Below are 22,782 nucleotides of genomic sequence, written 5' to 3' on the forward strand. Positions count from 1 at the left end.
ACAAATTCAGAAATCATGAGGCCCCCAACAAGACAAATTCAGCAATCATGAGGCCCCCAACATGATAAAGTCAGCAAGCGTGAGGCACCCAACAAGACAAATTCAGCAATATTGAGACCCTCAACAAGACAAATTCAGCAATCATGAGGCCCCCAACAAGACAAATTCAGCAGTCATGAGGTTAATAAATAGACAGCATTTCACATAAATAGGCAGAATGCCCCCTTAATATGGTAGACACCTCTCACCTGGCTTCTGAATTCTCCTCTACTGGCTGCTGTACCTGGCAATACTGTTTTTGGCTGGATTGGGGATGATGTGTGAGCTGAAAGGCCTGGCAGCGATGCTGTGGCCTGGCTGGCGGTGATGCTGTGGCCGATGTTGTGGCTGGGTTGGCTGGCAGTGATGCTGGGCTGTGCTTGGCTGGTTGAAGTAAATGCTGGCCTGACTGGTGGTGATGCTGTGGCCTTTTTGATTGTGATTCTGGGCTGGTTGGCTGGTGGTGATGCTGGGCTGGCTGGCCTGGATAGTTTAGGTAGCGACAGGTGCCCCCTAGTTAAGGTAGCGCCAGGAGTACCCCAGTTTAGGTAGTGACAGGAGCCCCCCAGTTCAGTTAGTAACAGGAGCCCCCAGTGTAGGCAGTGACAGGAGCCCCCAGTTTAGGTAGTGACAGGCACCCCCCAGTTAGGTAGTGACAGGCACCCCCCAGTTAGGTAGTGAGTGACAGGGACCCCCAGTTGGGTAGTGAGTGACAGCAGGGACCCCCAGTTGGGTAGTGAGTGACAGCAGGGACCACCAGTTGGTAGTGAGTGACAGCAGGGACCCCAGTTAGATAGTGAGTGACAGCAGGGACCCCCAGTTAGATAGTGAGTGACAGCAGAAACCCCCAGTTAGATAGTGAGTGACAGCAGGGACCGCCAGTTAAATATTGAGTGACAGCAGGGACCCCCGTTTAGATAGTGACAGCAGGGACCCCCAGTTAAATAGTGAGTGACAGCAGGGACCCCCAGTTAAATATTGAGTGACAGCAGGGACCCCCGTTTAGATAGTGAGTGACAGCAGGGACCCCCGTTTAGATAGTGAGTGACAGCAGGGACCCCCGTTTAGATAGTGAGTGACAGCAGGGACCTCCGTTAGGTAGTGAGTGACAGCAGGGACCCCCGTTAGGTAGTGAGTGACAGCAGGGACCCCCAGTTAAATAGTGAGTGACAGCAGGGACACCCGTTAGGTAGTGAGTGACAGCAGGGACCCCCGTTAGGTAGTGAGTGACAGCAGGGACCGCCGTTAGGTAGTGAGTGACAGCAGGGACCCCCGTTAGGTAGTGAGTGAAAGCAGGGACCCCCAGTTAAATAGTGAGTGACAGCAGGGACCCCCGTTAGGTAGTGAGTGACAGCAGGGACCCCCGTTAGGTAGTGAGTGACAGCAGGGACCCCCAGTTAAATAGTGAGTGACAGCAGGGACCCCCGTTAGGTAGTGAGTGACAGCAGGGACCCCCGTCAGGTAGTGAGTGACAGCAGGGACCCCCGTTAGGTAGTGAGTGACAGCAGGGACCCCCGTTAGGTAGTGAGTGAGTGACAGTGACCCCCGTTAGGTAGTGAGTGACAGGCGCGCTCCTCACCCCACCTACCTTGCCGCGTCAGACCTCAGGATCAGCGGGCGACCCGACCAGATAGAGCGGGCGCCGGGCACAAATATGCGGAAGTGATGTCACTTCCGCATATCAGCGGTGTCCGCTAGGTCCTAGCGCCCGTTCTATCTGGTCACCCGGCGCTGATCGAGGTCTGAATGGCAGCGGGGACAGCGGAGCGGAGCAGGGCAGAGCGGGGCAGCGGCGGCCGGGAGATCCATGGCACCCCAGAACAGATTGGGGGCACGGGCCCCCCCAAAATAGGGCTAGCGACGCCCCTGGTATGTAGTATGTAATATGTGTGTGACAAAGTAAGTATATGATATGAATACTCACAAACCAGGGTTACCTTCCAGGCAACCACTGTAAAGGCAGTTGGGGAGATTACACCCGTCCCCACTCAGGATTAAGAAGTCGCTCTCTCCACAAAATGATAAAAGTTGATAAAAAGTTTAAAAATCGGGGGAGGCCGAGGTGGATTCCCCTCCTCCAAGTAGACACAACAAACTGTTGATAGAGTTCAACCAAGAGGCGGGATATGCCTGCGAGGTGCGTTGCACTTTCTGGAGTATGTGAATAAATATTTGGATGAACTCTATCAACAGTTTGTTGCGTCTACTTGGAGGAGGGGAATCCACCTCGGCCTCCCCCATTTTTTAAACTTTTTATCGACTTTTATCCTTTTGGCGCCCTTTGTTTGCCTGTACATCTACTTTCAACCCTGTTCATGGTCACAATTAAAAACACTCTTATTAAGAAACAAATTATGTGAGATTCAAATCCCACTTGGGGTTCAAACCCCCCAGAGTACAGGTGCCTAGTTATAAAATCCCAAAATCTTCCTGCTGAAGTAATCTGCGATATGTGTCTCTGCATCTTACAGGGCAAGTCACTGTTTCTACCCCTCGGAAGACAAAACTGCTCATGTCACTGGCATGCTCCTGCCTAAAATGTCTCACAACATGGTTTATGTCACTGTCAAGCAAGCACATGCATTTACCAACCTTGATGCTGCAATATAACCCAAGGCATGAGACACTAGGGATTTTCCATGTACATTTTCCAGCCTCTCATACAGCTGATGCACGGCTTCTTTTGTACTTGTGGCAATGTGGAGTTCAGATGGTGGTGTGTAAGATGACCATCTCTTGGCTTCATCAAATGCCAGTTTAAGAAGCAGAGGCTGTCCGCACTTACTAAAACTATTTAATATAATATCATGTTGGGCAGGTGTCAACTTCCGTCCAGCTGAAGACATAAGCATTTCAATCACTTCACCACCTTGTTCAGGAGACAATGGTTCAACCTCCAGGTAAGACATTACATCTGTGATGCCGTGCCTCAGAGTGTTAAGAATGCCTCCTTCTTCAGGCAATGTAGACAACACAATGTAAACATTGGTTGGACATTCTTTTGGTAGCCAGTGGAGATGATGGGCACCTTCTGATGTGGACAGCTGATCAAGCGAGTCAAGAAAAAGCACTAACGTTTCTGATTTTCGATTAGACACCTTTGTAAGGATCTGATGGAAGAATCTCACGGTTTCATGGTAAAAGTTAGTGACCTGAGCAGTGGGGGGTGGCAGATCTAGCACTAAACATACCTATGTAGAAAAAATAAATGTAAAAATCTAAAATAATAAGAATTAGTACTGTAATCTGTTCCTGGATGCAATATTCAGCGTAATCATACTTACCTGATAGCAAATACTTTTAAGTACATCATGGATTTCAGAACTTTCAGGTGATGTCCCAAGAAGCCTCAAAAGCAAAACATGGTGCTCATTAACTGTTGTAAGCTGTCTCACCATTTCAAAGGCCTTACACATGAGAGCAGTTTTTCCAGATCCAGAAGCTCCATATATGATAAGAGGGGGACGCACTGAGTCTCCTCTATCTGTGACTTGGCTTACAATCCTTTGAAGTAGCTGCTGACGTCCACAGAATACTTCTGACTTTTCATGAGCCAGTGACAGGTGATGGGTTACCTCCTGCATTAATCCTCCTAGCCAAGGGTGTTGTTTCTGCAAGCAGAAGACGAAGAAATGCGAAATGCGTTCATTAATTTGATTCATGTAGTGTAGATTATGGCTAATAATATGATATAAAAATGTTCATAGAGATAACTAATTGCCTTACAAAGTAACCAAAGATTATCAGTTCTCCTGGGAGAATTTCTCCTGCATGGGGAATTCACATACCATGTTTCCCCGAAAATAAGACACTGTCTTGTATTCATTTCTCATCCAAAATATGTGCTAGGTCTTATTTTCGGGGAGGTCTTGTATATTTTGGGTAGCAAGATCCCCATTCCCCCACCGCCACATTACCTCCTGTTGCCCCCCTCCTCCATAAAGACACATCCCCGTTCTACACTGCCCGACATACCGGTAATTCAAGTTGAAGATCGTCGGTAAACTGCTGATTCCCCCACCGCTGCTTTATCTTCTGCTGGTCCCGTTCTCCATTGCCCGCAGGCATAATTCAAACCGCAGATCAGCGGTAAACTGCGGTGAAGGCACCTAGTTACACTGTAACAGCGCTTCCGTGAACAGGAAATAAACAGAGATATCACTTCCTGAACATGGAGGCGCTGTTACAGTGTAACTAGCTGCTTTTACCACTAATCAGTGGTTTGAATTATGCCAGTGGGCAATGGAGAACAGCAGGAGATAAAGCAGTGGTGTGGGGGAACCATCAGTTTACCGCTGATCTGTGGTATGTCAGGCAGTGGAGAGCGGGGATGCATCTTTCTGTAGGATGGGGTCATCAGGAGTTAAAATGGCAGTGGGGGAAGGGCAGACGGATGGGACTTCCACAGCCACTAGGGCTTATTTTAGGGTTAGGGCTTATATTTTGAGCATGCTCGAAATATGGGATAGGTCTTACTTTAAGGGTATGTCCTACTTTCAGGGAAACACGGTAGAAGCACATGATCAACATATCCAGTATTCTTCTTATTGTTCTTTGATTAGTCATCCCTTGCTGGCTAGCCATATGCTAACCTCACTCCTGCTGTTTTGTGTGCTGAAGAGCTGATAATGATTTCTACAGGTAGGATAAGAAGTGCAGAGGGACACTTCAAGCAACCCAAAGCAGCTAGTTTGCTATCAGTATAGACACAGAGTAACAGATTGTGCCATTCATAAAAGTAGTGAAATGCCAGTAACTTACAATGAGGCTAAGATCAATAATGTAAATCATAAACATGGGAATTTACTGAACCCCAGTGAGTCCCCAAATATGGATAAGATTCCAATGAGAATCCAGCTATGGACTGACTACCACCTTTATTCCACTGCCCACTAACTTGACAGATGCCTGGCTTCACAACTGGTGCTAAGTTCAAAAAATGACATCGCCAGCAGTCATGAAGGGATATGAAGGTGCATGGCAGAAGTAGGAGGACAAGTGGCATAGGACAGGAGAAGAGGTGGGAGGGGCATGACTGAGCTTCCAAACCAGGAAGTCAAGCCAAACACTGGGGCTCACTGGGGTGAAGTAGAGCCTTGCTTGTAGCAGTAGCTTGTACAGCTGTTTAATATACACCCTTGCAACTACTTTGCTGTCATGTGATCCTCTACAGGACTACCTTAAAGACATTAAACCAGACTTAAGTATATGTATACTTACACTTAAAACACCTTACACAAAAGGAACTAAAAGTTTGATTGGCCTTTATGTGGTATATGGTTGCATGGTTGCATGTGATATAAAATGTCCAGTGTGAAAATGCAGTCAATAAATTGTAACCATTATTTATCATCTATATGAAAAGACTGTCAAGATGTGTCCATCAAAGGCTTATATTATCTTTCTCTATTTATTTATGTTACCTGTAATTCTGGTAGCTCGGTCTTACTTGAAGAGAGACATCTAAGTATCTGGTGATTGGAGACTGCAATGATCTGATCACAAAGCATCTGCAGGTAAGTTGTCTTATATGTTTGCTTGCTAAGCTCCACTGAGAGTGTCTTTACTAGGTTTTCATGCTTCTGCACTATCCAAGACTTGAGTTCTAACAAAAGTTCTTGAGCTTCGGTGTCAGGGCTGCCATCTTCCCTGATATCTAACAATTGAGAGGTCCTGTCTTCACACAGTTCCATGTCTTTAATTTCCCTGAAGAAGATGGTGGAGCCAGCTTCATTGATGTCAGCGGCTGAGAGTCCACACTCAATTTCATATTCTGTCACTGAAAGTAAGTCGATGAAAAAATATAACACACTTATTGACATGCCAGGGGTGTACATTTGACAGTTCGCGTTAAATGGGTTCTGATCAGTACATTTTAGTACCCCTTATCCACACTCCCTTTTCTTTCTGCTCTTTTCCTTGTACCTGCACCAGGTGCCATTTTATTCCCCATACCTGACAGCCCCTTCCTCTGTCACCCATGTCCATAGAGAAGACAAGACACAGAACATTTACATTGGGCTTTTCTCCTGGTGAGCTCAAAGTGCCAGAGCTGCAGCCAGTTAAGGTGCACTTCACGGGCGACTAGGATCATTAGGGAGGCTTGCCCAAAGACTCTTTACTGTTTTACATTCTGGCTTGAGCTGGGATTTAGTTAAAGGCTCAAATCCTACATGAAAGGCAACAGCCTTACCAGTACGCTATCCAGCTGACCATAAGTCGGTGCCCTTTCATAGTAATTATATCATTAATTAACATATATCCTATTTCCAAGTAGACTCAGACACACAAATTCAGATTTCTTAATATCCTAGGTACCTTACCCCAACACTTTTGTTCCAGCAATTCACTTTGGGCTTCATTATCGTTCACTGGCCATTCCACTTCTGTTAATATTATTATGATACCAAGTTTTTATTAGTACTTCAATTACATCCAGGGGTATGCTTACCTTATGCATGGCCTTTATTCACAAGTCCTTATTTTACACAAACTACATTCTTAATAGCCAACAATGGATGCCACTTTAGCCTTGCAATTTATGTTAATTTGAGCAGCAAAAACATCAGGTTGCCACTAGATGTCACCCATTCCTATGCTCAAACTTTACACTAAGCAATAAGTTCCCCTTAAATGCCAAGAAAGAAAGATTTGATACTTACCCGGGGCTTCCCCCAGCCCCATAAGCACCGCTGAGTCCCTCACCGTCCTCCCGCGTGCCTCCGTTCAGCCACAATCACCCCTTGTAACTGGCTCCGTCACATCAGTCAGAGTCTTCAGTACAGAAGACTCCGACTGACGCAACTGAGTCAGTTATCAGGGCTGATTAAGGCTGAACGGAGGCACTTGGGAGGACGGCGAGGGATTCAGAGGTGCTTATGGGGCTGGGGGAAACCCCAGGTAAGTATCAAATCTTTCTTTCTTGGCATCTCAGGTACACTTTAAATCTATTCAAAATTAGCTGTTTCCCTTTTAGGGCAAACTGGAGCAATAAAAGACGGTATATGGAAATTACACTCTATGCATTCCACTCTGGAATACCCCTGCCCTTGAATTTTGTGCATTGCATATAAACCATCTTCCTTTTACTAAGTCAGCATTGTCAGCTCTCTTGTATGTCTTTAAAAATAATAAAAATGACTTTCCTCACTAACAAAACTAAGAGAAAAAAAGGATTTTCCTGAAGCTTGGAATTAGGAATATTCAATTATGGTAGGTTTGCTTGATAGGTGGACAGATCAATCTGTGCTATCTATCAAACCATGGAAAGAGTACACTATAACCTTTTTAATAAAACATTGATGAGGATTTTCTCTGGAAAAATAAAAAAAGCTTTTATTTGCAGGATAAAAAAAACATTTTTGCATTTTTTTATTACCTGGATGGCTGAGTTTGCAATACTTATTCCCTAGAGCCAGGGCCGTATCTCTTAAGAGGCACCCGTGGGCCGGTGCCATGGGCGGCCCCTTGGGGGGGGCGGCCATCTAATGCCTATTTATTTAACTTTTTTATTATTTTTTTTTTTTATTTTAAAAAAGTGATTGGGGGGGAGGGGGGGTTGGCGATGGAGACGCACACACATGGAGGGGGACTTGCTCCCCCCCTCCAGGCTAGCGGCCGGCCGGGGAAATTTCCCGACGCTGGAGGAAGACTCTGCATGCCGCTGGCTGGTCTGAGCAGTGACGTCACCAGACCAGGCAGCGGCATGCAGAGATGAATTCCCTCGCGCGCCGGGAAGAAGAGATGGGTATGTTCTCCGGCCGCTGCCCCTGGACTGGAATCGTCTCTGGCTGCACTGACTGGAAGGGGGAGCGGGAGCTGCCTTCAGCTGAGGGAGGGGACGTCCCTGCTTCCCCGCTACTCTGTGCCTGCTCCACCTTCCAGGCTACCTAAACTGGGGGACACTTATTATATCTACTTCCTAAACTGGGGCATTTATATATTTACTTCCTAAACTGGGGGACACCTACATACCTACTTCCTAAACTGGAAGACACCTACAACATACCTACTTCCTAAACTGGGGGACACCTATATACCTACTTCCTAAACTGGGGGACAGACACCTATATATACTACCTAAACTGGGGGACACCTATATACCTACTTCCTAAACTGGGGGACACCTATATACATATATATATACTACCTAAACTGGGGGACACCTACATACCTACTTCCTAAACTGGGGGACACCTATATACCTACTTCCTAAACTGGGGGACACCTACATACCTACTTCCTAAACTGGGGGACACCTATATACCTACTTCCTAAACTGGGGGACATCTACATACCTACTTCCTAAACTGGGGGACACCTACATACCTACTTCCTAAACTGGGGGACACCTACATACCTACTTCCTAAACTGGGGGACACATATATATAAATATATATATATATATATATATACTACCTAAACTGGGGGACACCTATATACCTACTTCCTAAACTGGGGGACACACACATATATATATATATATATATATATATATATACTACCTAAACTGGGGGACACTTATATACCTACTTCCTAAACTGGGGGACACCTGTGTATATATATATATATATATATATATATATATATATATATATACTACCTAAACTGGGAGACACCTGTATACCTACTACCTAAACTGGGGGACACCTGTGTACCTACTACCTAAACTGGGGGACACCTATATACCCACTTCTTAAACAGGGGGACACCTGTATACCTACTACCTAAACTGGGGGACACCTATATACCCACTTCTTAAACTGGGGGACACCTGTATACCTACTACCTAAACTGGGGGACACCTATATACCTACTTCTTAAACTGGGGGACACCTGTATACCTACTACCTAAACTGGGGGACACCTATATACCTACTTCTTAAACTGGGGGACACCTGTATACCTACTACCTAAACTGGGGGACACCTGTATACCTACTACCTAAGCTGGGGGACACCTATATATCTACTACCAAAACTGGGGAACACCTACATACCTACTACCTAAACTGGGGGACACATATACCTACTACCTAAACTGGGGGACACCTACTACCTAAACTGGGGGACACCTACATACCGACTTCCTAAACTGGGGGACACCTATATATATATACTACCTAAACTGGGGGACACCTGTATACCTACTGCCTAAACTGGGGGACACCTGTATACCTACTACCTAAACTGGGGGACACCTATATACCTACTTCTTAAACTGGGGGACACCTGTATACCTACTACCTAAACTGGGGGACACCTATATACCTACTTCTTAAACTGGGGGACACCTGTATACCTACTACCTAAACTGGGGGACACCTACATACCTACTTCCTAAGCTGGGAGACACCTTTATATCTACTACCTAAACTGGGGGACACCTACATACCTACTACCTAAACTGGGGGACACATATACTTACTACCTAAACTGGGGGACACCTACATACCTACTACCTAAACTGGGGGACACCTACATACCGACTTCCTAAACTGGGGGACACCTATATATATATATATACTACCTAAACTGGGGGACACCTGTATACCTACTACCTAAACTGGGGGACACCTGTATACCTACTACCTAAACTGGGGGACACCTATATACCAACTTCCTAAACTGGGGGCACCTATTATTTTGTGGTCTTATGCAGCCCTCTGTGCGATTTTCTGGTGAAATGCTGCCCACGTTGCGATTCTTTTCTGGTGAAATGCTGCCCACTGTACGACTATTTTGTGGTTAAATGCTGCCCACTGTACGATTATTTTCTGGTGAAATGTTACCCAGGGTGCGATTATTTTCTGGGGAAATGCTGTCCACTGTACGATTATTTTCTGGTGAAATGCTGCCCACTGTACGAATATTATCTGGTGAAATGTTGCACTCATTGCGATTATTCTCTGGTGAAATGCTGCACTCATTACGATTATTCTCTGGTGAAATGCTGCCCACTGTATGATTGTTATCTGGTGAAATATAGCACTCATTGCTGAAATGTTGCACTCATTGCGATTATTCTCTGGTGAAACGCTGCACTCATTGCGATTATTCTCTGGTGAAATGCTGCACTCATTGCGATTATTCTCTGGTGAAATGCTGCACTCATTGCGATTATTCTCTGGTGAAATGTTGCACTCATTGCGATTATTCTCTGGTGAAATGCTGCCTACTGTATGATTGTTATCTGGTGAAATATAGCACTCATTGCTGAAATGTTGCACTCATTGCATTTATTTTGTGCTGAAATGTTGCACTCATTGCGTTTATTCTCTGCTGAAATGTTGCACTCATTGCATTTATTTTCTGGTGAAATGTTGCCCACATTGCGATTATTTTATGGTGAAACATTGCTGCATTACGATTATTTTATTGTGAAACGCTGCCCCATTACAATTATTTGGCACCTATGGGGGGCCCCATCCAAATTTTCGCAAGGGGGCCCAGTGATTTCTAGTTACGCCCCTGACTACTACCTAAACTGGGGATACCTATAGACTTGGCTATCTATACTGGGAACACCTATAGTATGTCTATATTGGGGACACTTATAGACCTGGCTACTTTATACTGATACTAATTATTTATATAGCACCAACCTATTACGCAGCGCTGTACAGAGTATGTATTGTCTTGTCACTAACTGTCCCACAGAGGGGCTCACAATCTAATCCCTACCATAGTCATATGTGTATGTATGTATGTATTGTAGTCTAGGGCCAATTTTTAGGGGGAAGCCAATTAACTTATCTGTATCGTATGGTATTGGGATGTGGGAGGAAACCAGAGTGCCTGGAGGAAACCCCTGTAGACACAGGGAGAACATACAAACTCCTTGCAGATGTTGACCTGGCTGGGATTCGAACCGGGAACCCAGTGCTGCAATGCAAGAGCGCTAACCACTACGCCACCATGCTGCCATACTACTGTACCATATTGTACTGCCATCTTCAGCAGTACTTCACAGAGTACGTAGTCATGTCACTGACTATCCTCTGAGGAGCTTACAATCTAATCCTGCCATAGTCTAATGTCCTACCATATTATTATGTATTTATATAGCACTGGCATCTTCTGCAGCACTTTGCAGAGAACATAGTCATGTTATTGACTTTTCTCAGGGGAGCTCACATTCTAATACCTACCACTGTTTTGTGCGAGAGAACACTGGCTAATGTGTGGGGTTTTTTGGGAACATTTCATGCTTTTTTTAGCGTCACTTTACTCATACCCGGGGAGAAAACATGGCTCTCACCGACTTTGGGCTGCACTCTTACTAGGAAATTTTAATTGGTCACACCCACTGTATGTTATGGACACGCCCACTGCATTCTGTGGCCACGCCCATTCGCACGTCGCCCCACCTTCACCCTCCAGGGGGGGGGGGGGGGCGCGCCATAGGTTTGGGGTGCCTAGGGGAGCCCAAATCCTAAATACAGCCCTGAGTAGCGGCCGGCCGGGGAAATTTCCCGACGCTGGAGGAAGACTCTGCATGCCGCTGGCTGGTCTGAGCAGTGACGTCACCAGACCAGGCAGCGGCATGCAGAGATGAATTCCCTCGCGCGCCGGGAAGAAGAGATGGGTATGTTCTCCGGCCGCTGCCCCTGGACTGGAATCGTCTCTGGCTGCACTGACTGGAAGGGGGAGCGGGAGCTGCCTTCAGGTGAGGGAGGGGACGTCCCTGCTTCCCCGCTACTCTGTGCCTGCTCCACCTTCCAGGCTACCTAAACTGGGGGACACTTATTATATCTACTTCCTAAACTGGGGCATTTATATATTTACTTCCTAAACTGGGGGACACCTACATACCTACTTCCTAAACTGGAAGACACCTACAACATACCTACTTCCTAAACTGGGGGACACCTATATACCTACTTCCTAAACTGGGGGACAGACACCTATATATACTACCTAAACTGGGGGACACCTATATACCTACTTCCTAAACTGGGGGACACCTATATACATATATATATACTACCTAAACTGGGGGACACCTACATACCTACTTCCTAAACTGGGGGACACCTATATACCTACTTCCTAAACTGGGGGACACCTACATACCTACTTCCTAAACTGGGGGACACCTACATACCTACTTCCTAAACTGGGGGACATCTACATACCTACTTCCTAAACTGGGGGACACCTACATACCTACTTCCTAAACTGGGGGACACCTACATACCTACTTCCTAAACTGGGGGACATATATATATATATATATATATATATACTACCTAAACTGGGGGACACCTATATACCTACTTCCTAAACTGGGGGACACCTATATATATATATATATATATATATATATATATATATATATATACTACCTAAACTGGGGGACACTTATATACCTACTTCCTAAACTGGGGGACACCTGTATATATATATATATATATATATATATGTATATATATATATATATATATATATATATATATATATATATATATATATGTATATATATTGTATTATTGTAAATACTGTTAGTATGTGTAACCTGTCGCCGTATATGTAAAATGTACAACTGTCATTATCTACTTGCCCAAGCCATGTGTACCACAAGCAATTCTGAGTACGGCAACAACCGTACTTGGCGAATAAAACCATCTTGTATCTTGTATATATACTACCTAAACTGGGAGACACCTGTATACCTACTACCTAAACTGGGGGACAACTGTATACCTACTACCTAAACTGGGGGACACCTATATACCCACTTCTTAAACAGGGGGACACCTGTATACCTACTACCTAAACTGGGGGACACCTATATACCCACTTCTTAAACTGGGGGACACCTGTATACCTACTACCTAAACTGGGGGACACCTATATACCTACTTCTTAAACTGGGGGACACCTGTATACCTACTACCTAAACTGGGGGACACCTATATACCTACTTCTTAAACTGGGGGACACCTGTATACCTACTACCTAAACTGGGGGACACCTATATACCTTCTTCTTAAACTGGGGGACACCTGTATACCTACTACCTAAACTGGGGGACACCTGTATACCTACTACCTAAGCTGGGGGATACCTATATATCTACTACCAAAACTGGGGAACACCTACATACCTACTACCTAAACTGGGGGACACATATACCTACTACCTAAACTGGGGGACACCTACTACCTAAACTGGGGGACACCTACATACCGACTTCCTAAACTGGGGGACACCTATATATATATACTACCTAAACTGGGGGACACCTGTATACCTACTGCCTAAACTGGGGGACACCTGTATACCTACTACCTAAACTGGGGGACACCTATATACCTACTTCTTAAACTGGGGGACACCTGTATACCTACTACCTAAACTGGGGGACACCTATATACCTACTTCTTAAACTGGGGGACACCTGTATACCTACTACCTAAACTGGGGGACACCTACATACCTACTTCCTAAGCTGGGAGACACCTATATATCTACTACCTAAACTGGGGGACACCTACATACCTACTACCTAAACTGGGGGACACATATACTTACTACCTAAACTGGGGGACACCTACATACCTACTACCTAAACTGGGGGACACCTACATACCGACTTCCTAAACTGGGGGACACCTATATATATATATATACTACCTAAACTGGGGGACACCTGTATACCTACTACCTAAACTGGGGGACACCTGTATACCTACTACCTAAACTGGGGGACACCTATATACCAACTTCCTAAACTGGGGGCACCTATTATTTTGTGGTCTTATGCAGCCCTCTGTGCGATTTTCTGGTGAAATGCTGCCCACGTTGCGATTCTTTTCTGGTGAAATGCTGCCCACTGTACGACTATTTTGTGGTTAAATGCTGCCCACTGTACGATTATTTTCTGGTGAAATGTTACCCAGGGTGCGATTATTTTCTGGGGAAATGCTGTCCACTGTACGATTATTTTCTGGTGAAATGCTGCCCACTGTACGAATATTATCTGGTGAAATGTTGCACTCATTGCGATTATTCTCTGGTGAAATGCTGCACTCATTACGATTATTCTCTGGTGAAATGCTGCCCACTGTATGATTGTTATCTGGTGAAATATAGCACTCATTGCTGAAATGTTGCACTCATTGCGATTATTCTCTGGTGAAACGCTGCACTCATTGCGATTATTCTCTGGTGAAATGCTGCCTACTGTATGATTGTTATCTGGTGAAATATAGCACTCATTGCTGAAATGTTGCACTCATTGCATTTATTTTGTGCTGAAATGTTGCACTCATTGCGTTTATTCTCTGCTGAAATGTTGCACTCATTGCATTTATTTTCTGGTGAAATGTTGCCCACATTGCGATTATTTTATGGTGAAACATTGCTGCATTACGATTATTTTATTGTGAAACGCTGCCCCATTACAATTATTTGGCACCTATGGGGGGCCCCATCCAAATTTTCGCAAGGGGGCCCAGTGATTTCTAGTTACGCCCCTGACTACTACCTAAACTGGGGATACCTATAGACTTGGCTATCTATACTGGGGACACCTATAGTATGTCTATATTGGGGACACTTATAGACCTGGCTACTTTATACTGATACTAATTATTTATATAGCACCAACCTATTACGCAGCGCTGTACAGAGTATGTATTGTCTTGTCACTAACTGTCCCACAGAGGGGCTCACAATCTAATCCCTACCATAGTCATATGTGTATGTATGTATGTATTGTAGTCTAGGGCCAATTTTTAGGGGGAAGCCAATTAACTTATCTGTATCGTATGGTATTGGAATGTGGGAGGAAACCAGAGTGCCTGGAGGAAACCCCTGTAGACACGGGGAGAAAATACAAACTCCTTGCAGATGTTGACCTGGCTGGGATTTGAACCGGGAACCCAGTGCTGCAATGCAAGAGCGCTAACCACTACGCCACCATTCTGCCATACTACTGTACCATATTGTACTGCCATCTTCAGCAGTACTTCACAGAGTACGTAGTCATGTCACTGACTATCCTCTGAGGAGCTTACAATCTAATCCTGCCATAGTCTAATGTCCTACCATATTATTATGTATTTATATAGCACTGGCATCTTCTGCAGCACTTTGCAGAGAACATAGTCATGTTATTGACTTTTCTCAGGGGAGCTCACATTCTAATACCTACCACTGTTTTGTGCGAGAGAACACTGGCTAATGTGTGGGGTTTTTTGGGAACATTTCATGCTTTTTTTAGCGTCACTTTACTCATACCCGGGGAGAAAACATGGCTCTCACCGACTTTGGGCTGCACTCTTACTAGGAAATTTTAATTGGTCACACCCACTGTATGTTATGGACACGCCCACTGCATTCTGTGGCAACGCCCATTCGCGCGCCGCCCCACCTTCACCCTCCAGGGGGGGGGGGGGGGGGGGCGCCATAGGTTTGGGGTGCCTAGGGGAGCCCAAATCCTAAATACAGCCCTGCCTAGAGCTAGAGCTTAACTATACTGAACAGCTGTTGCATTCTGCCCAAACTTCTCACCCATACAAGGCAATCAGGGATGAACTGAGAGAGAGCATTGGCCAGTCTTTTCCTGTGAACAAAGAGATGACCCTGCCCTCCTCCCTATGCTGCACTGAAGGGAGCAGATGGAGGAAGTGGGCAAGGTCAGGTGATGGATCTATGCAGAGTAAGAAACCCCCACTCGGCTGGCAGCTCTGTACTTTTTGCACAGATCCTTTGGTCATATGACTGACCTTTCCAAAGGGAATTTCTCTTGTATCGTATGTAAAAAAACAAAAAACAGATACTTACCTAAGGAGAGGGAAGACTCTTGGTCCTTTAGAGCAGAGGTCCCCAACCTGGGGGCCGTGGCCCCCTGGTGGTCCGTGGGCAGATTTCTGGGGGGCCGTGGCAGATCTGGCCTTTCTCCCTCTCCCCCCTGCGGCCGCCGCTCCTGTTACCTTATGAGCGGGCGGCCGCTTCCTTCCTCATATTCCCCATAGCCGCTCTCCTCTTTGAAGCATCTCGTATTACAGCAGCGCTTCCTGTGCGGCTGCTGTGAGGAGGGAAGGAGGCGGGGCAGCGTTCCCATGGTAACGGTGATCGCCACTACAGGAAGCCGCTGTTCCTTCCCTTCCTTACAGCAGCCACGCGGGAAGCGCTGCTGTAATACGAGATGCTGCAAGAGGAGAAGAGCTATGGGGAATATAAGGAAGCGACCGCCCGCTCATAAGGTAACAGAAGCGGTGGCCGCGCGCGCGCGCGCGCGGGGGGGGGGGGGGGGTCACCTCTCCTAGCTGCACTGGGGCAGCTATACTGGGGTAACTACTGGCTACACTGGGCTAACTGTACTGGCAACACTGGGGCAGCTATACTGGGCTAACTATACTTGCTTCACTGGGCTAACTGTACTTGCTATTCTGGGCTAACTGTACTTGCTATACTGGGCTAACTGTACTTGCTATACTGGGCTAACTGTACTTGCTATACTGGGCTAACTGTACTTGCTATACTGGGCTAACTGTACTTGCTATACTGGGGTAACTGTACCTGCTATACTGTGGTAACTGTACTAGCTATACTGAGGTAACTGTACTTGCTATACTGGGGTAACTATACTAACTATACTGGGGTAACTATACTACCTAACTATACTGAGGCAACTATAGTCCTTATACAGGGGCAACTGTGTTAGCTACCTATACTGGGGGCAACTATACCTAGATACCTACTTACCTATATACTACAATCAAAATCTGGGAAAAAAGGGGGTGCTGCCGCCGCCATTAGCTACGCCCCCAACAATACCCCCCCCCCCCCCCCGGAGCTCCGGGGCCGGAGAAAATTTTGGTCGGGATAGTGGGCCCCGGGCTCAAAAAGGTTGGGGACCCCTGCTTTAGAGCCTTCCCGTTCCTCTCTCGGTCCCCTCATTGCAGCAGCAGCTCCTCGGTTTGAATCCCCTGCCGCGGGGGACTTTGGAAGTCTTTGGGTGCCGAGTCTTCCCAAAGACAGGCGGCTCCATACTGTACACGCGTGAGTGTGCGAGAGAGGGAGGGTGCTCCCACATGTGCAGTATGGAGCAGCTCGTCTTCGGAAGCATTTGAGCTCCTGAGGATCTCTGAAGCCTCCTTCACGGCAGAGCGGGAGCAGTATTTGACCAAATTGGTTAAATACTGCTACCGGGAAGCCAGCACTGGAAAGGGGACCAAGAGAGGAGTGGGAAGGCTTTATACAACCCAGAGCCTTCCCTCTCCTTATGTAAGTATCTGACTTATTTTATTTAATGTCGATTTCCATTTATTTTAAAGAAAACTTGTAATGGAAAAAACCTCCTCTGGGGGATACTTACATCGGGACGGGATTCCTCTGTCCCTCCCTTCAAGTGCCAGGGTCTCCCGAAGTGCGGCGAGGTAAATATTTACCTACCGCGATCCTGGCACACTAGCCGCTCTTCATTCAGGTTAAGGCGAAAATAGCCGAACCCGATCAACCTGCTCTAATGAGCAGGCGCGAAGACTTTTGCGCCTGCGCAGTAGAGCGGATACGATCAGGCTCGGCTATTTCCACCTAGCTCGAATGAAGTGCCGCTACTGCACCTGCGCTGGATCCCAGCAAGGTAAATAAATCCTTGCTTGTCAAGCTTGTCATGGGAGGATTCGGGGGAGCCAGCACTGGATTCCTGTTATCTACAAAGGTCAGGGAAGCCTCATTGGGACCCTGAGGCCCCCCTCTCCCGAGGTAAGTATCCCCCAGACTGATTTTTTTACAGTACAGAGTCTTTTTAAAGGTATGTGACTAAAGTTGCCCATTAATGGCACAATTTTCAGCAAAGAATTTCCAGAGTGATCAGATAAATTCGATGAGAAAATAAACCCCGTTGATGTCCCAAAGCAACTGTGAATGATTCTAAAGGTGTGGCCTGGAAGTCTATGGCAGAAAAGATTTTGTTGCCCACATTATGCTTCGGAGGGTGATCTGCTAAAACAAGGGAGCTCCTTAGAATACATGCCCTAGGTTGAGCCCGCATTGCCCTGACAGAAGATTTGATTATAAAAATGTAGCTGTGTTTCTAGTGGGGCATTGCAAATATAGTTCAGCCATATAGACTGTAAGAAGAGAAAACAAATCCTTTATATAATTACAAACCTGATTTGAAATACTTATGTTTTTGCTGTAAGGTAATTAAACCTTCTCTTTGTGCTTCTTCTGCTGCTGATCGCAGTGCTTTAGATAGACGTCCCTCAATTCTTTTCCACTCCTTAGTCTCTTTTATGTGAAGCTCTGCATGGGACGGACTGTTATCAGAAAAATGAGGGAGGTGAACCGTGACTGGTTGAAATACAAAGACAGGTGGAACAGCGTTCATATCTTTCCAAAACCATTGGGTCAAAAGCAGGGCTTCAGCTTCATCCTTAAGTATCTTTTTATGTAGGATATTAAATTCTTCTTCACCAATAACTCGAGGAATGGGTCTATAGCCATAGCGATTACCAACTAAGCCCTTTGTAAACAAGATATAAAAATGTAAACAAAAAAAAAAAGTCAAAATAGACTGAAAAATATAGATACATACCCATACAGAACATATACTAATCATAGATCATTTTCTATATCCATATATCTATATAGATCGCATTGAGGGGCAAAGCACTGGTGAACACTGATCAGCCAAAATTATACTCGGCTCAAATTATACGGACTCAAAGCGCTTGCGAGGCAGCCACTAGAGAGCACTCAGTAGGCAGAAGCAGTGTTAGGGAGTTTTGCCCAAGAGCTCCTTACTGAATAGGTGCTGGCTTACTGAACAGTGCCAGTGCGACTATTTCACTATAGGTGGCCACACACAGTAGAATAAGAAAATGTAATTTACCATTTTTTTTTTACGAAAGCAATCAAAAAATTTAATTCTTTTTTGAGCAAAAAATGTGATTGAATTTCATGATTGGAAGTGGCAGAGAGCACTGGCACTACAACTAATGGCACTGAAAATGGAAGTGATGTCAACTGCAAACTGTAATGACAACAGTCAAATCAAATTCAGAAGTTACCTACCAATCAATCAGCTGGCATATGATCAGTTTACAAAGCAGCTGCTGTGAATTACACTATGTTATCATAACTTTTTCTGAAGTAAAGCTTCATACACACACCAGACAGAATTTGGTCAGGGTGGTTGATTAGGGCCTTCTCAGTTGAGAATCTTTATGTGTACAGGTGTTTCACAAGATCGACAAAAGTTCAAGCACAATGGATTTAAACTACACTGACAAATAAGTATCGTTCGCCTTCTCACTCCATGCACCAGAAGCCACTCCATAGTGTGCTACCCCATCATTCCTTCTCTCCTCTCCCTGAAAACGCTCCTGTAAGTTTCCAGCAAAGTTGCGTGTCCCCCACTGCCGCAGTGCATGATGGGAGATTTAGTCTATGGGTGTGTGTATAGAGATGTAGTCCATGGATGTTTTGTATAGTGATGTACTCACAACCACAGACTATTTATATACTATGAGTGTGAATTGAATTGAAGTATTGATGGTACCTTTGCTCCTCTACTACTAATTCTTCTACTACTACTATTTTTACTGCAAAATCAGTATGGCTGTATTTCCTGTATTTGGATGATAATGGAAGTTATTTACGTTGTACGTTTTCAATACCTGATTATCAAAACAAGTGTACAATGGATAGCAGCCATAAAAATTCAGCTTGGTAAGCTGGGTGTTAGCAGTGAATGGTTACCACAATGGATCAAGCAAAATGTAGTCCTATGTTCAACAGGCAGCAACAGCAGTCCCCCTTAAGTGACCTGCAGGTGCAGCAAAAGTGCGGTGGGGTTAACATGTCAACAGAATTTTCCCAACTACTTTAAATGTTCCTACAAGCTGTAATTTTTACTTTACCTTTACTGATGCCAACCCTTATACCTCCCTCTACTGATGCCTAATCCTTAACACCTCTGATGGTACCTAACCCCCCCCCCATGGTACCTAACTCTTAACTTCCCACCCCGGCACAAACACATGATTAGCGGCATCTCAGGGAAATGACTGTGATATTTGTATTGATACTTCCTACTGCAGTCATATAAATTCAGAGATGTGCCTCAGTATTGAGACTTCCACTATTTGATTTTTGTATTAAGACTTCCTATTGCCATTATGCAAATTTCCCTATGTTTTTCATATTAAGACTTCCTTTATATGATTTTCATATTGAGACTTCTTTTTGCCATTAAAAAATATTGCCCTTATTATACTGCGGGCAAAAGCCGCTAATAATATTGTACTGTATTTGGCACCCTTTTTAACCACTTGCCATATGCACCTTTTTTACCTGCTTTGTTTCTGCAACCTGGAGGTCTTCCTCCAGATGAACCTTCCAGCATTGACAATCCCAGTGGTGTACTATAGTCAGAGCAGAAGCCGCACTGGTACTTATTCAATTCACTTTTTCTCCTAAGTTTTCTACTAGGAGACCATTTTTCATCTTCTGTTTAAAATAACTTTTCAGCACTCTAAAATTAAAAAAAAAGTACCAAAAAGTAGGAAGAGAGTACTGTCAAATTTATTCTGAGTATTTTATTGCTTGCTGGTGGCTTAAAGTGTACCTGAAATGAATTAAACACAAGGCTTTATACCTACCTTGGGCTTTCTCCAGCCCCCTTGTAGTCTGTGGCCTCCTTTTGGTGTCTGTTTTTCTAATCCTTTATCCTGCAGTCAAGTCTGGTAAGGTTCCTGACTGAACCAACAAGCCTTAAAGAGAAACTCCAACCTAGAATTGAACTTTATCCCAATCAGTAGCTGATACCCCCTTTTACATGAGAAATATAATGATTTTCACAAACAGACCATCAGGGGGCGCTGTATGACTGATTTTGTGCTGAAACCCCTCCCACAAGAAGCTCTGAGTACCGCGGTACTCTGGGCAAACTGCCACAATGTAACAATGTTCACAGACAGGAATTAGCTGTTTACAGCTGTCTCTAACAGCCAAAACAGCTAGGAGCAGCTACATAACCTGCCCACAGTAAAAATGTCACCATGTAATACATGTCAGAATGTGAATCTGGGAGAGGAAAGATTTTACAATGAGCAAACACTGACTAAATCATTTATCCATAATTATGGTAAAAAATGAAGCACTTTTTTTACTACATTATTTTCACTGGAGTTCCTCTTTAACAAACTGCTCTGGCGCAACGGAGCACGACCAAGGATGCATGTGGCCAGAGTCGCGCATGTGCAGTAGTCCTCGACTACCAGGGCTGGCTGTGGGAAAACGGACAGGAGCGAGGACACTCCAAGGGAGGGGACAGACTACAGGTGGCTGCAAGAAGCACCAGGTAAGTATGAATCCTTTTAATTAATCTCAAGTTAACTTTGGAAGACATTTTATTGAAAATGTGTGAAACTATCACTTGGCAGAAAACATGAATTGAATAAGGGCCATTGTGTTCACAGCATGTCATACACATTCCTCTTGTTTTCAACTAGTTATAGTAAGTATAACATTTAATTTTTACCAAGTGATAAATCATATCCCCCCCCCCCAAAAAAAAAGAAGTGTTTTCATTTATTAAGGCAGTAAGAAATGCTTGGAAATAGTTTATACATAATTTCGGTGCAGTGCTAATAAATGTATATATGTTAAGGGGCTTGAGGGGATCTTGAGATAATCTTACTTGTATCAGGGGTTATTTGGTATACATAGTTTTTTTTTTTTATAAGAGAGTACATACCAATATTTATATCCTTCAGTTAAATCTATGTTGTGTTTATGGATACTTAATCCTGACATTAACTACATTGGCTTTATGAGTTCCTGCCACTAACATGGCTATCATTAGACTGCTGTGCTGAGTTCTATGCACTCATCAGGAACCAATTTTATTGGCTCCTTACCATGTGATTACTTTGAGCCAACCACAGTAATCACTGGCTGAGAACTGCAAAAAGTACTCTGGTCCTTAAAGTGAACCTCCGGACTAAAAATCTACTCAGCAGGACTGAAAAGGCTTGGTGTTTCTTTAACAGTTTCACAGCATCAGAACTTTGTTTTTCTTACCAAAGCATCATTTTTAGCTGCATTTTTACCTAAGCTCCACCCATCCAAGAAAAAAAGCCCGGGCTTTTTTCCCCTGATGCTGTGCAGAGCATGATGGGATGTCCTATGTTGTTATTTACGTTGCCTAGCAACTGGGAGAGGTGCTCAGGACACAGGACAGTTGGAACTGTGTCTCATGCTCCTTGTCACCTGCTTTTAACCAAAAAGATGGCTGCCATCATGAAATCAAACATTTGCCTGTTCTTTCAAAACAGTGTGGGTAAGAGATTATATTACCTATCTATTTTAATTAACATAACTAATGTAACTTAATGACAGTATGTTTGTTTAGGCTGGAGTTCCTCTTTAAGGGGGCAGAGCAGCGTGGTACTAAAGGAGAAACCATGGTCTAAGAAACACAAATTCATAGTCTGCTTAGAAGTACACAGTATGCTTCACACCTGTGTTGTTTACACAGTGAGACTAGAGGTTCCCTCAGGAATATTAAGCTTTGTATTAGAAGTTAAATATACTCAGGAGATTTGTGTTTTCTATCATTTGTAAAGGCAAGTGACAACCAACATGACAATATTGTTTAGCACTATCTGAATCATTAGCAAGACTTGACTTGTTTTCCTAGTGCAGGTGATCACCTACTGTGAACTGTTTACCTTAGAAGCTGTTTGTCTCTATCTATGAGGCAATTACAATTAGGTACAT

General features: G+C 44.6%; 1 protein-coding gene across 4 annotated transcripts in view; it reads right to left on the reverse strand.

Annotated features, from left to right (window-relative positions):
- Positions 1-22,782, reverse strand: part of NWD1 (NACHT and WD repeat domain containing 1) — a 113,935-nt gene that overhangs the window by 62,333 nt on the left and 28,820 nt on the right. For all 4 annotated transcript variants that reach the window (XM_068234164.1, XM_068234161.1, XM_068234162.1 and 1 more), the window contains 4 exons: positions 18,166-18,520; positions 5,463-5,818; positions 3,324-3,650; positions 2,632-3,230 (listed from right to left, as the gene is read on the reverse strand). In XM_068234164.1, coding sequence (XP_068090265.1) covers positions 2,632-3,230; positions 3,324-3,650; positions 5,463-5,818; positions 18,166-18,520 — 1,637 coding nt within the window. The remainder of the gene's footprint in view (positions 1-2,631; positions 3,231-3,323; positions 3,651-5,462; positions 5,819-18,165; positions 18,521-22,782) is intronic.

Source organism: Hyperolius riggenbachi, chromosome 1 (assembly GCF_040937935.1).
Source record: "Hyperolius riggenbachi isolate aHypRig1 chromosome 1, aHypRig1.pri, whole genome shotgun sequence".
Lineage (NCBI taxonomy): Eukaryota > Metazoa > Chordata > Amphibia > Anura > Hyperoliidae > Hyperolius > Hyperolius riggenbachi.